This window comes from Arctopsyche grandis, chromosome 8 (genome assembly GCF_051622035.1).
Source record: "Arctopsyche grandis isolate Sample6627 chromosome 8, ASM5162203v2, whole genome shotgun sequence".
Classification (NCBI taxonomy): Eukaryota; Metazoa; Arthropoda; class Insecta; order Trichoptera; family Hydropsychidae; genus Arctopsyche; species Arctopsyche grandis.
Genome location: NC_135362.1, coordinates 13171348 through 13188583, shown reverse-complemented (window position 1 = coordinate 13188583; position 17236 = coordinate 13171348). Strand labels below are relative to the sequence as shown.

The 17236-nt window shown below is 35.2% G+C and overlaps 1 protein-coding gene across 1 annotated transcript; it reads left to right on the top strand.

Annotated features, from left to right (window-relative positions):
• Window positions 1-516: 516 nt before the first annotated feature.
• tud (tudor domain containing protein) lies at window positions 517-14396 on the top strand. Its single transcript, XM_077436666.1, has 9 exons — window positions 517-1017; window positions 4270-5685; window positions 6985-7373; window positions 7607-7777; window positions 9239-9981; window positions 10061-10182; window positions 10273-10424; window positions 10502-10734; window positions 10809-14396. Exons 1-9 carry the CDS (start codon window positions 517-519, stop codon window positions 13592-13594), a joined length of 6513 nt encoding a protein of 2170 aa, XP_077292792.1. The 3' UTR covers window positions 13595-14396.
• Window positions 14397-17236: the final 2840 nt, after the last annotated feature.

The following is a 17236-nucleotide window of genomic DNA, read 5'->3' as shown; positions in this document are numbered from 1 at the left end:
GGTACTCCATCTTTCTCCGCTTGATGACAGAAACAAGTTCCCCGCCTCTCCCCATCATGCCGAGGACAGCTTCGTTCGATATCTTTTTGGTCCACGGAATCTTTAGCATACGCCTATAGACCCACATCCACAACGAACAAGTTAGTTCTTTACATATCTTTTCATATTGTGCAAAAAAAATTCACAGGTCTGTTTGAAATTTGAGGGTGCATTCCTCGTTTGGAACATTTAACGGAGCATTTTCCAAGTTCAGATAATCATCTTTGGCTATTACGGCAAGTTCAGATGATGCAAATAGCATCCAATTCAAAAAGCACGTATTTATTAAAAACAATGCGTATACACAGATATTGAATTTACGAATGGCCACACCGATGAGATCATGCACGTGGTTTCCCACGCGATGACCTGTCGACAGTGAAGGCGTGCGTGCGCTGGTCGAGAGGGGTCTCCGCAATCGCCGGCTTCGAGTTTCCCGCCGTCTGAAACGTCGTCAGGAAACACATCTTCGCCGAAATGTGGCCGGGCGGGGGCGGGGGCGCGGGCGCGGGTGCGGCAGGAGGGGCAGCGGGAGGGGGCGAAGGCGGCGAGCTGCAGCTGGTGATCACGCAGGTGAGCGGCGAAGGGGCGCTGCTGCGGCTGAGCGGGCTGTACTCGACGCGCAGCGCCCGCCAGCTGGAGGGGCTGCTGGCCGAGATGGCGCCGCGCCTCACGACGACGAGTGCGCCGAGCGCGCGCCAGCTGAAGCCGCGGCAGGTGGTGGGGCTGATGCGGGGGCGCGAGCTGCGGCGCGCGGCAATCCTCAGCGTGTCCCCCCTCAAGGTGCGGCTCATCGACGAAGGCACGGACTGCGCGGCCGACGTGTCCGAGTTGCGGCTGATGGATTCGGCCACCGACTTGATCAACAGAGTCCCCCCTCAGGTCGTCGACGTCTTCGTCAGCAGGGTGGCTCACCCTCAGCGCGCCTGGGAAATGAACGCCATGTCTTGTCTGAGGGATTTCCTCGTCGGACGAGAGGTGAGACTATCTATTCTCCTCGATTGCCTCGAATGTCTTATCAAAGATAACGTTTATAGGTTATATTGCACAATTTTTTTAAACTTTTCTTTTTATATTTGTCTTATATTGACCTTCCGTTTTATATTTGTCTATTTTAATTTGGATAATTTAACCTGGGTTCTTTTTTTGATACTCGTTCATTAGTTAGGCTCACGCTTCGCGCTCATTGCAACACCGTGTTTGACTATTTCTGTCAACAGATGTCTCAAGTGTCAAAATGAGTATTCGCGCGCGAAACGTGAAGTATTTTTTTTTTTAAAGAATGGTTTTGTGATAAATTGATAGGAATTTATTTTTCAAGCTCGCCAAGCCTTATTGAAGAACTTAACCGCCAGTTGCTCAAACCAGCCGATATCAACAATGGTCATAAAAGTTGCCTTAATGATGAAATCCACATGGCTATCTATATCCAGACTATAAAGATTGTATTGCACAATTTTTTTATGTTTTTCCCTATCTTCCGTTTTATATTTGTCTATTTTAATTTGGATAATTTAACCTGGGTTCTTTTTTTGATACTCGTTCATTAGTTAGGCTCACGCTTCGCGCTCATTGCAACACCGCGTTTGACTATTTCTGTCAACAGATGTCTCAAGTGTCAAAATGAGTATTCACGCGCGAAACGTGAAGTACTTTTTTTTTTAAAAGAATGGTTTTGTGATAAACTGATAGGAATTTATTTTTCAAGCTCGCCAAGCCTTATTGAAGAACTTAACCGCCAGTTTCTCAAACCAGCCGATATCAACAATGGTCATAAAATTTGCCTTAATGATGAAATTTACATGGTTATCTATATCCAGACTATAAAGATTATATTGCACAATTTTTTAAGTTTTTCCCTATCTTCCGTTTTATATTTGTCTATTTTAATTTGGATAATTTAACCTGGGTTCTTTTTTTGGTACTCGCTCATTAGTTAGGCTCACGCTTCGCGCTCAAAAGCCAATTACACTGTTCGACACGAAAAATGTTTCAGAGACGAGATATGTCTTTTCTTATAGATCTATGACCATTGAACACGAATCTGGTAATAAAAAGTGTTGATTGGCTCGAGATTCGGAGATATATGTGTTTTTAAATCGCGCGATTTTTCTATATCTTGGCGTTGTTCGGTCGATTTCTCAAAATCTGTTAATTTTCTGTTCAAAATGAATATTGGAATCTACAGTCGGGTATTTTATCTTTCATTTGTAGTACTTTTCAACTTTCAAATCTTTCTAAGTAGTCGTCCAGTTCAAATCAAAAGTCAAAATTACGTATTCATTTTGAACAGAAAATTAACAGCTTTTGAGAAATCGACCGAACAACACCAAGATATAGAAAAATCGCGCGATTTAAAAAACACATATCTCCGAATCTCGAGCCAATCAACACTTTTTATTACCAGATTCGTGTTCACTGGGCATAGATCTATAAGAAAAGTCATATCCCGTCTCTGAAACATTTTAAAAGTCGTCATTTGTCGAACAGTGCTATTACGCTCGATTGCAACACCCTGTTTCGACTATTTCTGTCAACAGATGTCTCAAGTGTTAAGGTCAGTATTTGCGCGCGAAACGTGAGCCCAACTAGTGAACAAGTACCTTTTTTTTTAAAAAGAATGGTTTTGTAATAAACTGAAAGGAATTTATTTTTTCAAGCTCGCCAAGCCTTATTGAAGAACTTATCCGCCAGTTTCTCAAACCAGCCGATATCAACAAGTCATAAAAGTTGCCTTAATGATGAAATTCACATGGCTATCTATATCCAGACCATAAAGATTATGATCCTATATATTCCATTGAAACTTTTATTTTGCCGTTTTTCGAGCAGATTTTCAATTTACAAATTGACGTATGACATTATGAATAAAATGTTTCTGAAAAGTAACATATAAGAACTTTGAGCTAACTACGCTAAGATTCTAACCTGGATGCATTCCAAGGCATCAACTTGAGTTAACATATTCAAACGATCCTTACTCAAAAAAAAAAAAAAAATGGCCACATGTAAAAAATGTTTTATGAAAAATAAAACGTCATATTTTGTACAACATATAAATGTACATATTACTAAGAGTAAAAATATTCAATAGTTTCCAAATAGAACAATGTTATTGTTGTTCCATACCTTTAAAAAGTAATACTTGTCCACAGCTCTCTTCATCTGGTCCCACCCGTTACTTCAGCTCTCCTTAATCCTCATCTCTCGTAAGACTTGGGTTTCAAAATTTCAATTTTCAAATACATTTCAATTTCGTGGTATTCTAACTTATGTATATTCCCATACTAAAAAAAACAGCAATAGAAAAAATTATGTGTTTTAATAACTCATCAAGTGCGGGCTTTTAATAAGCTACTTTTACAACAGCAAAAATATAAAGCAATCTAAAATGAATGAAATGCGCATTAAAGATCTCGCACAAAGGATCGGTAACGTCTTAACCGGCAACCGTCCAAGTTGGTCCACTGTGTATAATTGTTGTTTAATATTAACCCTTTGCCCGCGTCATCAAATTTAGCGAACATGCCCTGTACGCGGCTGCTTTTTTGCGGATTTTGTTATCGCGTTTTCGACTATAAATATAGGTTGTAATATTTTATAAATTATTTTAGCCTATATTGAATTTTTTTTGACTACTGCCATCTATTGAATTTGGTAAAGTATACATTTAGTAATATTTTCAACCAAGTTATAAAATTTTAACACAATAGACGGCTCTTATACAGGTTGGAACTTCCAAGACATCTATGCGTGTCTCACGCGCTGAGGGCATGTTCGCTAGGACATGTATAGTAGTCGTACGCGGTGGAAAGGTTAATAACTTTGAATTAAGAATTTGTGAATTTAACTGCAAATATTTTGTAGTTATGATCCTGGGAGTTCTTCAATTCTACCATTAACTGCACTTTTTAATGATCGAAACATTTTTTTACTTCATACTACAAATATAATATTGCTCTATGTAACATTTTTATTTAACAGAAATAAATTTACTTAATGCGCAATTTCTCTTATGAAAAGCTATTTTTTTTAAATGCACCGTTAAATCCTACCCATTCTAAACTGGATTAGAGTTTTCTACTCAATTACCCCATTTGAAATGTAAGAACAAATATGCACATTACACAATATAGAATTGTGCAATGTTCATTATGTTTATTCCTAAATCGATAAATTCGACGATATGATTTATTTTTCACATTATTAACAATTCTATTTCTCAAACAGGTGGTTTGTCACGTCGAAATGAGGGCTGGAGACCAGTCCTTTGCCAGCGTGCGCTACGAAAATGAAGACTTATCCGATTATCTGATAAAGTCCAACATATGCATGTCCGTGGATGCGCGCCAGCAAGTATACCTGCTCGAGAACAACGTGCCCGAAGAGCCACAACGAACTCCTACGTCTAAATTAAACCGCACCACCAGTTTGCCGGCGCCGAGACCTCTCAACAAGCCCGAAGATCGATCGAGTCGCTCGCCCAGCACTACTGACTCCACGTACAATAGCCGATTGCTTGAGGTCGGCTCTCAACATGAAGTGCACATTTCGTACGCCAAAGATGGACCTGAACTCTTCGCTATACAATTGAAAAACGACGAGCAAATGCTTATCAGTATAATGAAGCAAATTAACAGTATTCCATTAAAAAGTGTTACGGAAACTTTGACTATAGGTATGGTTTGTCTCGGTAAATTTTCCGAGGATAATGCGGTGTGTCGAGCTGTTGTCATCGGTTCGACGGCTTCCAAATGTAAGCTGTTCTTCGTGGACTTTGGCATGACTGAACTCGTGTCGTACTATGATATATATTATATTCCAAAAGAACTCATCTCGCCTAGTGTATTTGCTTTGAGGTTCTGTTTGTCCGGTATTCAAGATTTGACAATAACCGACGAAATCAAGCAAAACTTCTTTTCTTTAGTCAGTGACAAGGTGTTGACGTTGAAAGTTGTACCGTCTGAAGGTCCGCCCATAATCCAATACTGCGAATTGTATTTAAACGGTCATAGCATAAGAGATATATTAAAGTCGAACGATTTGTCTTCAATCAAATTTGAGAAAATTCCTTTATCGACACTTAAGGGTAATATGAATATTGTAGTGTCGTACGTCGACAGTTGCACAAACTTCTTCGTCCAGTTGTCTAGTACATACCAAGAGCTGGATGTACTTATGACGCAGGTTCAGCAGCACTGCATCAGTGCACCGTCGTTGATGTTTCATGAAATAAAACATGGAATGGTTTGTTGCGCCTACTATTCCGAAGATGAAAAGTGGTATCGTGCGCAAGTTTTGAACATCAAAAAGGATAAGATTACGATACTTTACGTTGACTATGGAAACGAGCAAGAAGTCACTGCGGAGCTTGTCAAACCAATAACTCCCACACTGATGAGATTGCAAACGCAAGCCATACATTGCGCCTTGAAAGGATACGAAGATCAACCGTTCAATGCAAATATATCTAGCAAACTCGAAGAAATTACCGAGGAGAAGGAGCTTGCGATGAATGTATGCGGAGTCATCGGAAGTGAAATTTTACTAGTCGAACTCACTGATAAAACCTCTTCGCCTTCTATGAGCATCACGCAACAGTTGAAACAACTTGAATTAGTAAAGGAGTCTACTCCACCACCCAAGGTTATTGTTATTGCTTATTATTTATTGTCACCTGTAACTTTATGAATCTTTTTATATACAATTCAATAATGTATTGTTGCTTCCATATCTATTTTACTTCATTTTAGTTGTTTTTACAGTAAGCCAAGTCTTAATCTCGATTCTTATTAGACGAGCTTTATTATCTTAATGAGCCAAAATGAATTATATATTTTTTTTCTTCCTATTGTCAGGCTAAATGATTTTTTTTTTTTGATAAATATGTAAATTTTTATTTTCCCATTGTGCCATTACAGGTTGCCCCTAAGCAGCTCATATGGTATTAAATTTGTGCATATGTAAATAAATTTGAAATCATATTCAAATACTGACATAGTAGGTAGGATGGTTTTGCCAATTTAATGAGGAACCGTTTCAACAATGAAATCAGATTATTTGGAAAACTTTGATAGGAAACGATCGACAAATATCCAAATAGGAGTAACAAATATCCAAATCTGACCAGCAGCACTACAGAAATACTTCCGAATAAATTATTTTTCAATCGAGCTCAACCCAGGGCTCGAACCCGGGAACCCGTCGGTGGTTAGAATGAATGCAACCACCGAGCTATGCTGCTGGCTATGAGATATTATATCCAGTGGTGTAGTCGGGCCAGGTCGCCGCCCTGGTACTTTGATATAAAATTTGTTTTTTGAGTATATTTAAGAATATGTTTGCTTATATTTCATATAAAATTTTGTATACCAAATATTGTGAGAAGACTCGTTTTAACATTTGGTGACTACAACCGTATCCTCGCTCAAAATGCCCATTTGAGTGCACAAAATTTTTTTAAAAGCAGCCCAACAACCCATTGAAAAAATTATAAACACTTTGAATGATGCCAAAATCGAATCATCAGAACTGTATATTATTATATTGCAAAAAATAATAACATACTCAGACCGTTTTTAATTTTACATAACATTACAAAGTTGTTGCAACATATTCATGTGATTTAGTTGTTAGGTGAAACTACATATGTATATATCATAGATCTAGAATATACTAGATCCGCCCTCACGTGTTATACTTGTCTCCCTTTTGGCGCATGCAAAATACATGGCGGGTGCACAGTTTCTCTTAGTAGGTAGGTAGGTACCGCTGCATCGTAGGGAAAAAAACCCAACTTCCCCGGTAGTTAAACCCCCCGCACCCCTCAGTTAGTGAAGACAAGATCTCCGACCAAAATAACACGTCTGGGCCCATCTAGTGTATTATACATCAATGCTATATATACATAATTTGATTTAAATTTACTTTGATCGTTTGTTTCAGAATGCTGATTTTTCATTTTCTCCCGAAAGTGATTCACAACAAGATAGTTATAATTCGGATTCTTACAATAATAGGAAGCAAAGTTTTAGAAAAGAAAAACCAGGACACAATTCTTATGAATCGACCGGATCAAACTATGAAAACACAGGATATAAGAAACGTGGTGTCAACGATCGATTCCAACAAGGGGATTCTAGAAGCAATGCTCCTTATAATAGGGAACGAGAACATCAACCGAAATACGACAACGAAATGCGTCCCAAATATGAGAATGAACATCGACCAAAGTACGACAATGAACATCGACCAAAGTATGACAATGAACAGCGACCTAGATACGATAATGATCAACGACCGAGATATGATAATGATAATCGCCGAAACAAAGAGTTAGTATCATGATTCTATTTTGAACTTTTGCATATTTTCAAGTTGAGAAAGTATAAATTTGAATGGCACTGTCAATTTACCAGATGTGATTTGTGCGTTCCTAGACTATGTAACAATTAATCTGATGAGTGATAAAAATTACAGCTCTTAATTATATTTTGTAGAGCACTAAATTATATTTGAGTTGTGAATCAAAACAGTACTATGGTTGTGTAACAATAATACCTTGCAGGGGCGTAAGAAAAGGCTCTCAACCGTCGTATAAAAGAAAGGATAACGAATCTACCGACATTGCAAATAATATTACTCCGTCTGAATTGCGTCCTTCAAAGAATAAAACACAAAGTAAAGGACTCGAAAGAAAGCGTAACGTTTCGAGTGGTTTTGTCAAGCAAAATCAACGGTAAATCATGTTGATTGGGAGTGTTTTGCTTTGCATCTTACACTTTTGATTTGCTTCTTTGCATTTTGCAATTGACCTTTTACTTTCGTTTGCTTTTCTTTTCAGTTTATAGCTAGAGTTTTGTTATGATTTTCTTATGTATTAATTTATCGTTACATAGCGAAAGTCATTCGATCACTAATATAACCAGTCTCTGTCCTTCGATTGTGTTATTTATTTTTTTCAATTTTATACATACAGGTTTCCACAACGCTTATGCAATGCAAATTCTGAAATTCATCAGAGTTTATTAAAAATCTTTATCTATTAACACAATATGTATAAATATACATATATAATCATATTTATTCACCTATGTGTATCTTGCACAATAATACAATTTTAAAAGTATTATTTTTTTGGTTTTGGTTCATCAAATAATAATCTTTAGACTTTCTTCCTAAATAATGTACTTAGGTATGTACATACATATACATATATTAAATTACATTTTCATTTACATTACTAAATGAAAACATACATTTGTCAGACTCCAGCTTCCATCTGATTGTCATGTAAATAATTTATTACACTGAGCAACAACAAAAAATTACCAGAGCAGAGACTAATCAATCCTTAATAATTTCAACTCACTGAATTCGAATATGACAATGGTTTTTATTGGTTTCTTCTCGTTTATGAGAAATGAGCGTTTTAAAAATTCTCTATTTTTATAGTTTTTCTGGTTTCGCAATCTTTTGAGTTAAAAAATGCATGATGCAAGAGCAAGATAAAGAATGAAGATTTCTACCAGCGTATCGTTTGATCTCACTCATGAGCGATGAGCTCCTAGAATATCTTTAGCATAATTTAAAATCGTTTACCATTCGAATTAGTTCGTTTAAATAAAAAAATAAATATTGAGATAAAACACCAGTCCTTAAACGTAAACGTTGTGAAATATAAAACTGTCCCAATTAATACACGAAAAAATATGTAAAAAAAAAAACAATATATTTTTGATTTTTAAAATTCGCCAGATAATTATAAGTATTTTAAAGCAATAAAAAATCGCAATCAATAGAGAAAACATCTGACAATTGATTTCAATATTCGCTTTTGGCACAGAAATACTAGATTTCGACTTAAAGATGCAAAAGCCAAAAATCTGTAAAAAAAAAATGTATTTTTTTAAACGCCCATATCATAAACGAGAAAAAGTCAACAAAAATCATTGTTATATTCGAATTCAGCGTTACACATGTGTTTACTAGACTAGACTTTAAAATTTATAAAGTAATTAATGTAGTTTTAATTTTAATTCTAGAAGCATGGGTTTTTTTTCTTACATATAAATTTATTTGAAATTCTTTAACATATCACGTTTTTTTTTGTAATATACATATGTATATTGTAAGTAAATGTTTCTTACTTTCGAATAATATTTACGTTAAACCTAACATTTTATTATTACATTTCCAGCAATTGGGATAGAGATGGTTCGTCGTCAAATTCTAGAGGCTCCGGTAAAAGATTTGACTCCAATAACACAAGAGAAAGGTCTTCTCAAGATTACAGTCACAGACCTCGGACTTATAGTACTCCCAAAACTCTCAACGATCCAGCTTCCTTCGATGCTAAATTTGCAGATTTCGATCCGGGCACAACGCCGCACGATGTGTGCATATCCTGGTTTACGAACCCGAATAATTTTTACGTGCAAATCATGTCGATTATGATGGATTTCCAAAGTATGATGCAACGCATACCGGCTATTTACGAAGGCATCCAACCTTCATCGGAAAACGTAACAGTCGGATCTTGCGTCATCGCGCAATATCCCGCCGACAATGCTCTGTTCCGTGCTGAAATAATCGAGTCGAAGAGTTGGAGTGAATATTTAGTGCAGTTTGTAGATTTTGGAAATAAATGCGTCGTCAACAACAATCAAATTTGGCCTTTGGATAATGAACTTTTACAATTGCCAAAATTGGCTTTGAAATGTTCGCTGAGCAGCATATCGCCAGCTGGCGTAAAATGGACGACTGATTTTCAAGAAGACAGATTTTTCACTTCACCTTCTTATCAGTGTAGCTTTTTATCGAAATGTGTTGATTCGCATTCCGTTTCATTGTTGAGTAGTGACGGCACGAGTGTTGAAGAAGCTTTAATTAACGAAAATTTGGCAATATGTGGCGACTCCATAATGTTCCCTAAATATAAAGGTAGGAAAATCACACATCGATGCAAATTTATCATTTAGGTTTGATACATTTTTAACAAAATTGTCTTTGTTATATACAGGCGAATCAGTAGATCTGAATTTACTCATTGGTCAAAATTTGTATTCGAAAATATGTAAAATTGAATCAATGTCGAAATTCTACTTGTACCTTGATCCTCTAGTGGAATCTACTGATGAAAGTGTATGTATTTTATGTATCCGTATATGAACATATGTTTAACATTAAATGTATGTAGCTATCTAGACAGTAAACTTATTAACATTTTTTCAGACTTTGAATATCTCCCACACTAGTAAACCAATTGAGTGTGCACTTCACAACTTTGACCCGAAGCTCAGTCAGTTAATAATGGATGAACCGAATTTTAAAACCCTTGAAAATTCATATGTGATAGTCTTTGTAGACGAAATTTGTGATAATAGGTATGTGATGTGCAGTTGTCAAATTTCTCATATGTAATGGATTTTAATTTATGTGCTATTTATACTTTTTTTTTTAGACTTTTAGTTACTTTGTATGAAAAGAGTGGATTTAAGTTAGATATTTTCTCACCGGACGAAGGTGCCTATGATAGTATTCCGTTAATTTGTCAGCATCCCGTTTTCAGCGAGAATTTTGGACCCTCTTTTGTTACGCACGTCGAATCTATCAATGAAATATATTTGCAAAGGTCTAAAAATAGTGATATTATATACACGTTGCTCGATTCAATATTCGACTTTTATAACGAAGGTGTGAAAAATATATCTTTGTTCATTATTTATATTCCTTTTATCGATGAATTTTAAGTTTATGTTTATTTTTAGGAGGTGGTACAAATTTGACGTCACCTGAAATTGATGAAATTTGTGCTGCTCAAGCACGTGACGGCAATTGGTATAGAGCAAAAATTATTGAAGTACTATCCAACGAATGTGAGGTTCTATTCATTGATTATGGAAATAAAGAAAAAATTCAATTGAGTTCTATGAAGATGCTGGATACCAGATTCCTTGCGCCGTATGAACAAGCTATGTTAGTGAGCCTTGGAATTATTCCTTTGAATGATTCGATAGTTGACGAGCTGAAAACATTAACTAATGAACAAGAACTACAAGTGAAATTATCTCTAGGTGATATAGGATGGGTGGCTGATATTGTGATCGATAATGTCAGTGTAGCTCAGACACTCACTAAAATGAAATTGTGTGACGATTCCACAGTTTGCGAAAATAGTTCAGAAAAAGAAGATGCTAAGAATGAAATGATTTCTGTTTTAGTATCTCATATTGACAGTCCAGGCCAATTTTATCTGCATCTATCTTCAGACATGGATCTCATCGACGATCTTGATATTACACTTCAAAAGGAAGCTCCAACTTTGGAAAATTTAGTAGATTGTGAGATTGGAAAGTATTGCATTGCAAAATACTCTGCCGACGAGCAGTATTATAGAGCTATAATTTTGGACTCAGACAGTGATATTATCACTGTAAGGTTTACTGACTTTGGAAATACGGACGTTCTCAACATAGAGCCTGGTAATTTGAAATGTATTCCGAAACATTTATCAGATATCAAATCGTATTCGATGAAATGCAGTATAAACGCTTCTCCGACTGGTATGGGAGAATGGACAGAGCAGGCGACAACTCTATTTACGCAGTCCATAGGAAAAAGAGAAAACCCTATTCAAGCCAAAATCATTCTTAGAGATGTCACAACTTACGTCGATTTGTTTGTTAATGATATAAATATTACTAGTAAAATAGTTGGAGCTGGTTTCGCTACAACTGAAAAACAGAGTAATGGAGAAATGCCTACATGTTTTGCGAGCCATGTTAATTCGCCGTCTGAGTTTTGGGTGCAGTTGGAAAATTCTGTCAACGATTTGGAATTGGTATCCGATCAACTTACCAATGCTGACGATTTTGCACCCATAACTGAAATAGAGGAGGAAGTTATATGTGCTGCCAAATTCCCCGAAGACAATTCTTGGTATCGTGCTAAAATAATCATTCATGGTTCCGATGGTACCGAAGTGCTATTCATGGACTATGGCAATGCTTCGCTGACCAACGAATTGAGAAACCTACCTGAAAATTTGAAGAACATGCCAGCCTTATCGAGAAAATGTGCCCTACAGAAGCCATCCAATATAAAAATGTGGTCTAAGGAAGCAGAGCTCAAGTTTGCAGAGCTCGCCGCAGATGGAGCCACAATTTTTCATGTTTCTTTTATCGCTTCCGGTGATTTGTCTATAGTTGAACTTTATTTGAACAATAAACCTATCACGGAAGAGCTGGTGTCGTTGTGCGAAGTGCACAGTGCTGTCGTCGCCGATAAAATTCCGGAAACAAGTGTTGATATTATGCCATCGGTTCACATTGTACACTGCCATGGCCCTGATGATTTTTGGGTGCAACACAATACGAGCACGAATCAATTGAATACTGTAATGAACGTTTTAATAAATGCTGAAAATTTCGAAACATTGGATGATGCCAAAGATGGCGATTCATGCATTAGTTTATTCTCCGAAGACAATTTGTGGTATAGGTCAAAAATATTAGACATTGGAGATTGTGGAACTGAAGTTCTTCATATCGATTATGGAACAACTGCTATAGCCGATACTTTAAAACAAGTACCGAAAGAATTAATGGAAATACCACCCCTCGCTGAACATTGTACGTTGCCGCTGCAAGATAATTTGGATAAATTTGATAAAAAGGATTGCGAAAGATTTGCAGAATTGTCGGCTAAACAGTCTCAACAGTTCTACTTAGAAGTATTAGATTCGTCGACTGATCCCAAGAAAATCAATCTATACATCAAACAAGATGGAAAGTTTGTTAATTTTATTCAAAACTTACAACCTGAACACTGTGCTACCGAAATTAAAGTAGAACATGAAAAAATGGATTTGGATGATACTATTTCCGACAGAAAAATTGTGTCCACAGAGGCTATATTTGAATCTCTTACAGTTAGCACATCAGTGGATAAAATAAGTGAAGATACAGAAACGCATGCTGTGATTGAATCAGAAGTATCAAAAGCAGAAATAAATGTTTCTTCAGATCAAATTGATATATCTATTCAACTATCGGAAGAAAATAACGAATTAGCAGATTCAATCGAAGATTCGACGAAAGCTACAACGCATGAAATACTGACTGAATTATCAAATGAAGAAAAGGAGCCTAAATGTAACACTTCCACGGAATACTCTAATTGTGAGGATTTGATGAAGTTAAATTTATCCAAAGATAACGTTATTGATGAGCCATTTTCTTCTACTGAAAATAACCAAATATCTAATAAAGAACATGTACTCGATGAATCAAAAGAAGAATCGGAAGCACCAGTAGGAGATGTAATTAAATTGGAAAAAGAAAATTGTCAACTACCAGATGTTGAAAACGAGGGCAAAATTACAGAAAAATTTGACTCTTCGAAAGAAATTGCTGATTCTGCTAGTGAAGATATTGATTCTTCTCGGGAAAATTCTAAGGAATCTACTGACGGTCTAGCAATATCCGACATCGCCAAACCACGTATTATTTCAAATAACGATGATACCTCAATAGATTCCAATAAACAAGAATAGGCTGGTACTGGTGATAAAAATGCTATTAACCTTGCTTTATACTGATTTATTATTTTAGTAATGATTCAAAATTTAATTTTGTACTTTTTTAATTTTCGAAAATATTTATCGAAATAATATGTCCTTCATTATGATATGTTACTTTTATTATTACGTACGTTAAGTTTTATTGTGATTACTATTTTTTTTACTTCTACGTATATAAAAAGTATAATTTTTGTTTTTTAAATTCTATATGAGAATATTTGTAAGATCCACTTAAACGAAAAGTTTACATATTAAATCTAGTTTATTTTATTTTCCTATTGCTTTAAAATTACAGATAGCAAACAGCTTTTAAAAATACCAAATTTAACCTTCAACCAAATAAAATTTGAAACGTTTTGCAAAAAATGCGCTTTCCTTTTATACTTTAAAGATTGGGTTTAACCTTAAAAGCTGAATATTTAGATTTATATTTGAATGACAATCCAAACTATGTAGGTTAAAAATATTATTTTTTAAGATAACATGGGAGGGGGCCAAAAATTAATGTTTTATTTTTATTGTTTCACTTTCCACCCAGGTTTTTCTGTTGTTTTTTTTATTTTATTATTTTGTTATGAATATAGTTTAATGAGTGTTGAACATCTTTACTAATATTTTTAATAAACCATGAATACGAGATAAATTTTGGATTTATGAAAAGATGTACAAATTTCCTATAAATATTAAGCCTTCCATGAAAGTATTTTGGCCATTGAAATTTCGATTCGAAGTGATAATGTAAGCATTTAATTTTGTTTTGAAATAAAACATTAATATGTTAATGTGCGTCTTTCATAATTAAGTCCATAAGTAGTTTGTAATCCTTGATCTTCATTGTTTTCATCGCATGAAACTCCGCCTACCCACATTGGATGTAATCGAAGCTGCTATGCTATATAAAAACACTCATGGTTGTATTTTATCAAAGCTAAAATAAGCAAACTGAAACATAGAATAGCCTTGAAATGAGCAAAATTCTGATCACTGCAACTTTACAGTAATGTACATATGTAGAATATAGAAATATATATATATATATATATATATATATATATATATAAAAAAAGCAATGTTAATCTGTCTCACGTATGCGTTCCTATACTATTCAACAAATTGCGACGAAACTTACATGAGTTATTGTGTGTATGCCCGCGATGGTTTCCGTATAAATAATCACCCAAAGACGGGAACGGGACAGCAGGAATGAGTGGCATTGCAACGCAATAATTTCGAATGTTTTCGCGTCGCCACCTGCGTTGTTAGGGTAAAATAAACAATTGAATAATTTCAAATGTGGTCACCGCCTGCGTTTTTTCGTAGTTAAACGCTGGATGAGTCAGATTACCACGAATTTAACTCGGGAACGGGAATTGCATACGTTATTGTGGCATTGCAACGCATGCCGGGTTCAGCTAGTTCTTCATAATAGCGATAAATTATATTTAGTTTGAAACAAATGAACAATAATTGTTTTAATAAAAAGTAGGTTCAAAAAATGAAGATTATACTGTCAGTATGTTAGTATGTTACTAAATAACTCATAATATATTGCAAATTATTTATTTCTGAATTAAACACGACAATAAATGTTACATAATTTTATTTGAGCCTTATCAGACTTTCGTTAGGAAAAAATTTAAGATCTATCTGAAAATTCCACAACGTAGAGAGGATAGTGATTTTTATCAGTTTCAATAGAGCAAGTACGTTGTTGAGCGATAATAACAGCCCTATTGGATCCCTCATATCTGGGTACAGTAAGATCAAAGTTTTCATTCCCCGAAAGCACTCTATTGTCACAGTTGTAGCTGATGCATTCTTCTATCTTGGATTGGTCCACGGAATAATAAGCAATACACTAAAAAAAATATTTTAAAGAACATTGGTATTGAGCCGATGTATGTATACACATATGTACATATGTGAATAAACTAATTTAAACCTCAGAGAAGACGATATCTTCACTTTTCAAAAATTCAGTTTGCACCAAGTATCGTAAATATGCTATCGGATATTCTATTCTCCGAATTCTTTGTATATCACTTTTTTTATATGTTTTCCCAACGTTGATATATTTTTCAACTGTTTGATATTCATCCTGAGATTCCTTTAACTCGACCCTGAAAATGTAACTTCTAGGTTAAAACTACACAAAGACATTTTTCTTAAACCTACATTAAAAATCAAAGCAATCTATGTATGTACATGTTGAAATTTGTATATCACTTACAAAACGTAAAGTTTAGTCTCGTATTCGGTGCTCGAGTTCCATGAGGGTGGATAGAATTTATTGTAGTCGGTTAGATCCAGAGACATGGTTTTTTATTGTCAAATAGCTCCAATTGCCTTCACACTCTTGCCCGCACCAGACCCAATCACTGACTGGCGTTAGTGTATGACATTGTATGTAGTTATAATGCTGTAAAAGATGGGTCACAATCCTTTTATCAATTTTATTTGAATCAGCCTCGAGATACTCGACTTCCTCCATCCAAATATTTGAGTCAATATTGTGAATCAACTTCCACATACAATCAGTTCCTGATAATTTAATGCATGTGAGTAGTTATTTTATGTTAAATTTAGTCATTTCATTAGTAGATTTTCTACATACTATAGACATACTTTCTTCAATATGGCCATATTCTTCTATTCTTATATGACTACTGTATTTAGCCTTTATGAGATACATAAATGCCTTATTCATCTCCTTGACAACGAATCAATCCTTTTTAATATCTTGTCGCATCCGCACGTTAAAGACCACCTCGTAGATTATTTGTAGATGTCCGCGTTCTTCAGCGCTCATATCTGTCCACATGCGCATGTTTCGAAGCGTGTGGACAGATATGGTGTTAACACCATTTGCAATATTCATTCTTAAAATCAAATTAGAAAACACGCTTTATTACCATTTACACGAATACTTAAAACCATTAAGATAAAAGTTATTTACAATCCTCATTAGATATTTTGATCGCAAAGAAGGCGTTCAAGTAAAAGTTATAGATTTAATCACTCTTGCTACTGAACGAGTATTTTCGATTATCAATAACTTGCGGACAGCAGATAAGTCGCAGATGAATATTGATACCGTAAAAGCAATGGTTATAACAAAATGCAATTTCGAGTATAATACTTGCGAAGACTTCATGCAAAAAAAAGAAAATTGCGATGAATTTCTTAAAAATGTGCATACCGTTGCAAAATATTCTTAATTTAAATATATTTTTTTTTGTATTTATATTTGTTTGTAACCCTACTGTAAACGCACATTTCAAAAGCTTCGATGCGGCTGATCATCCTGGTCTTCAGAGTTCACGTTTCGCATCCATATTAATGAGTCAATTACATATCAGTTTCTTCTCCCATTTTGTATCCTATTTAAATCTTATGATTAGGGTCGCCAACATTGTGTCGATGGTGAACCAGAGATTTTTTTTATTATTTTTAAAAACGCTCATATCTCATAAACGAGAGCAAATCATTATCATATTCGAATTCAGCGCCAAAATTGAATACAGGTCAAACTTGATACAGACCGATAAATCTCCGTTTGGGTAATTTTTTTGGTTGTCCAGTGTTATTTTGACTGATTATTTCGACTTATTGAAG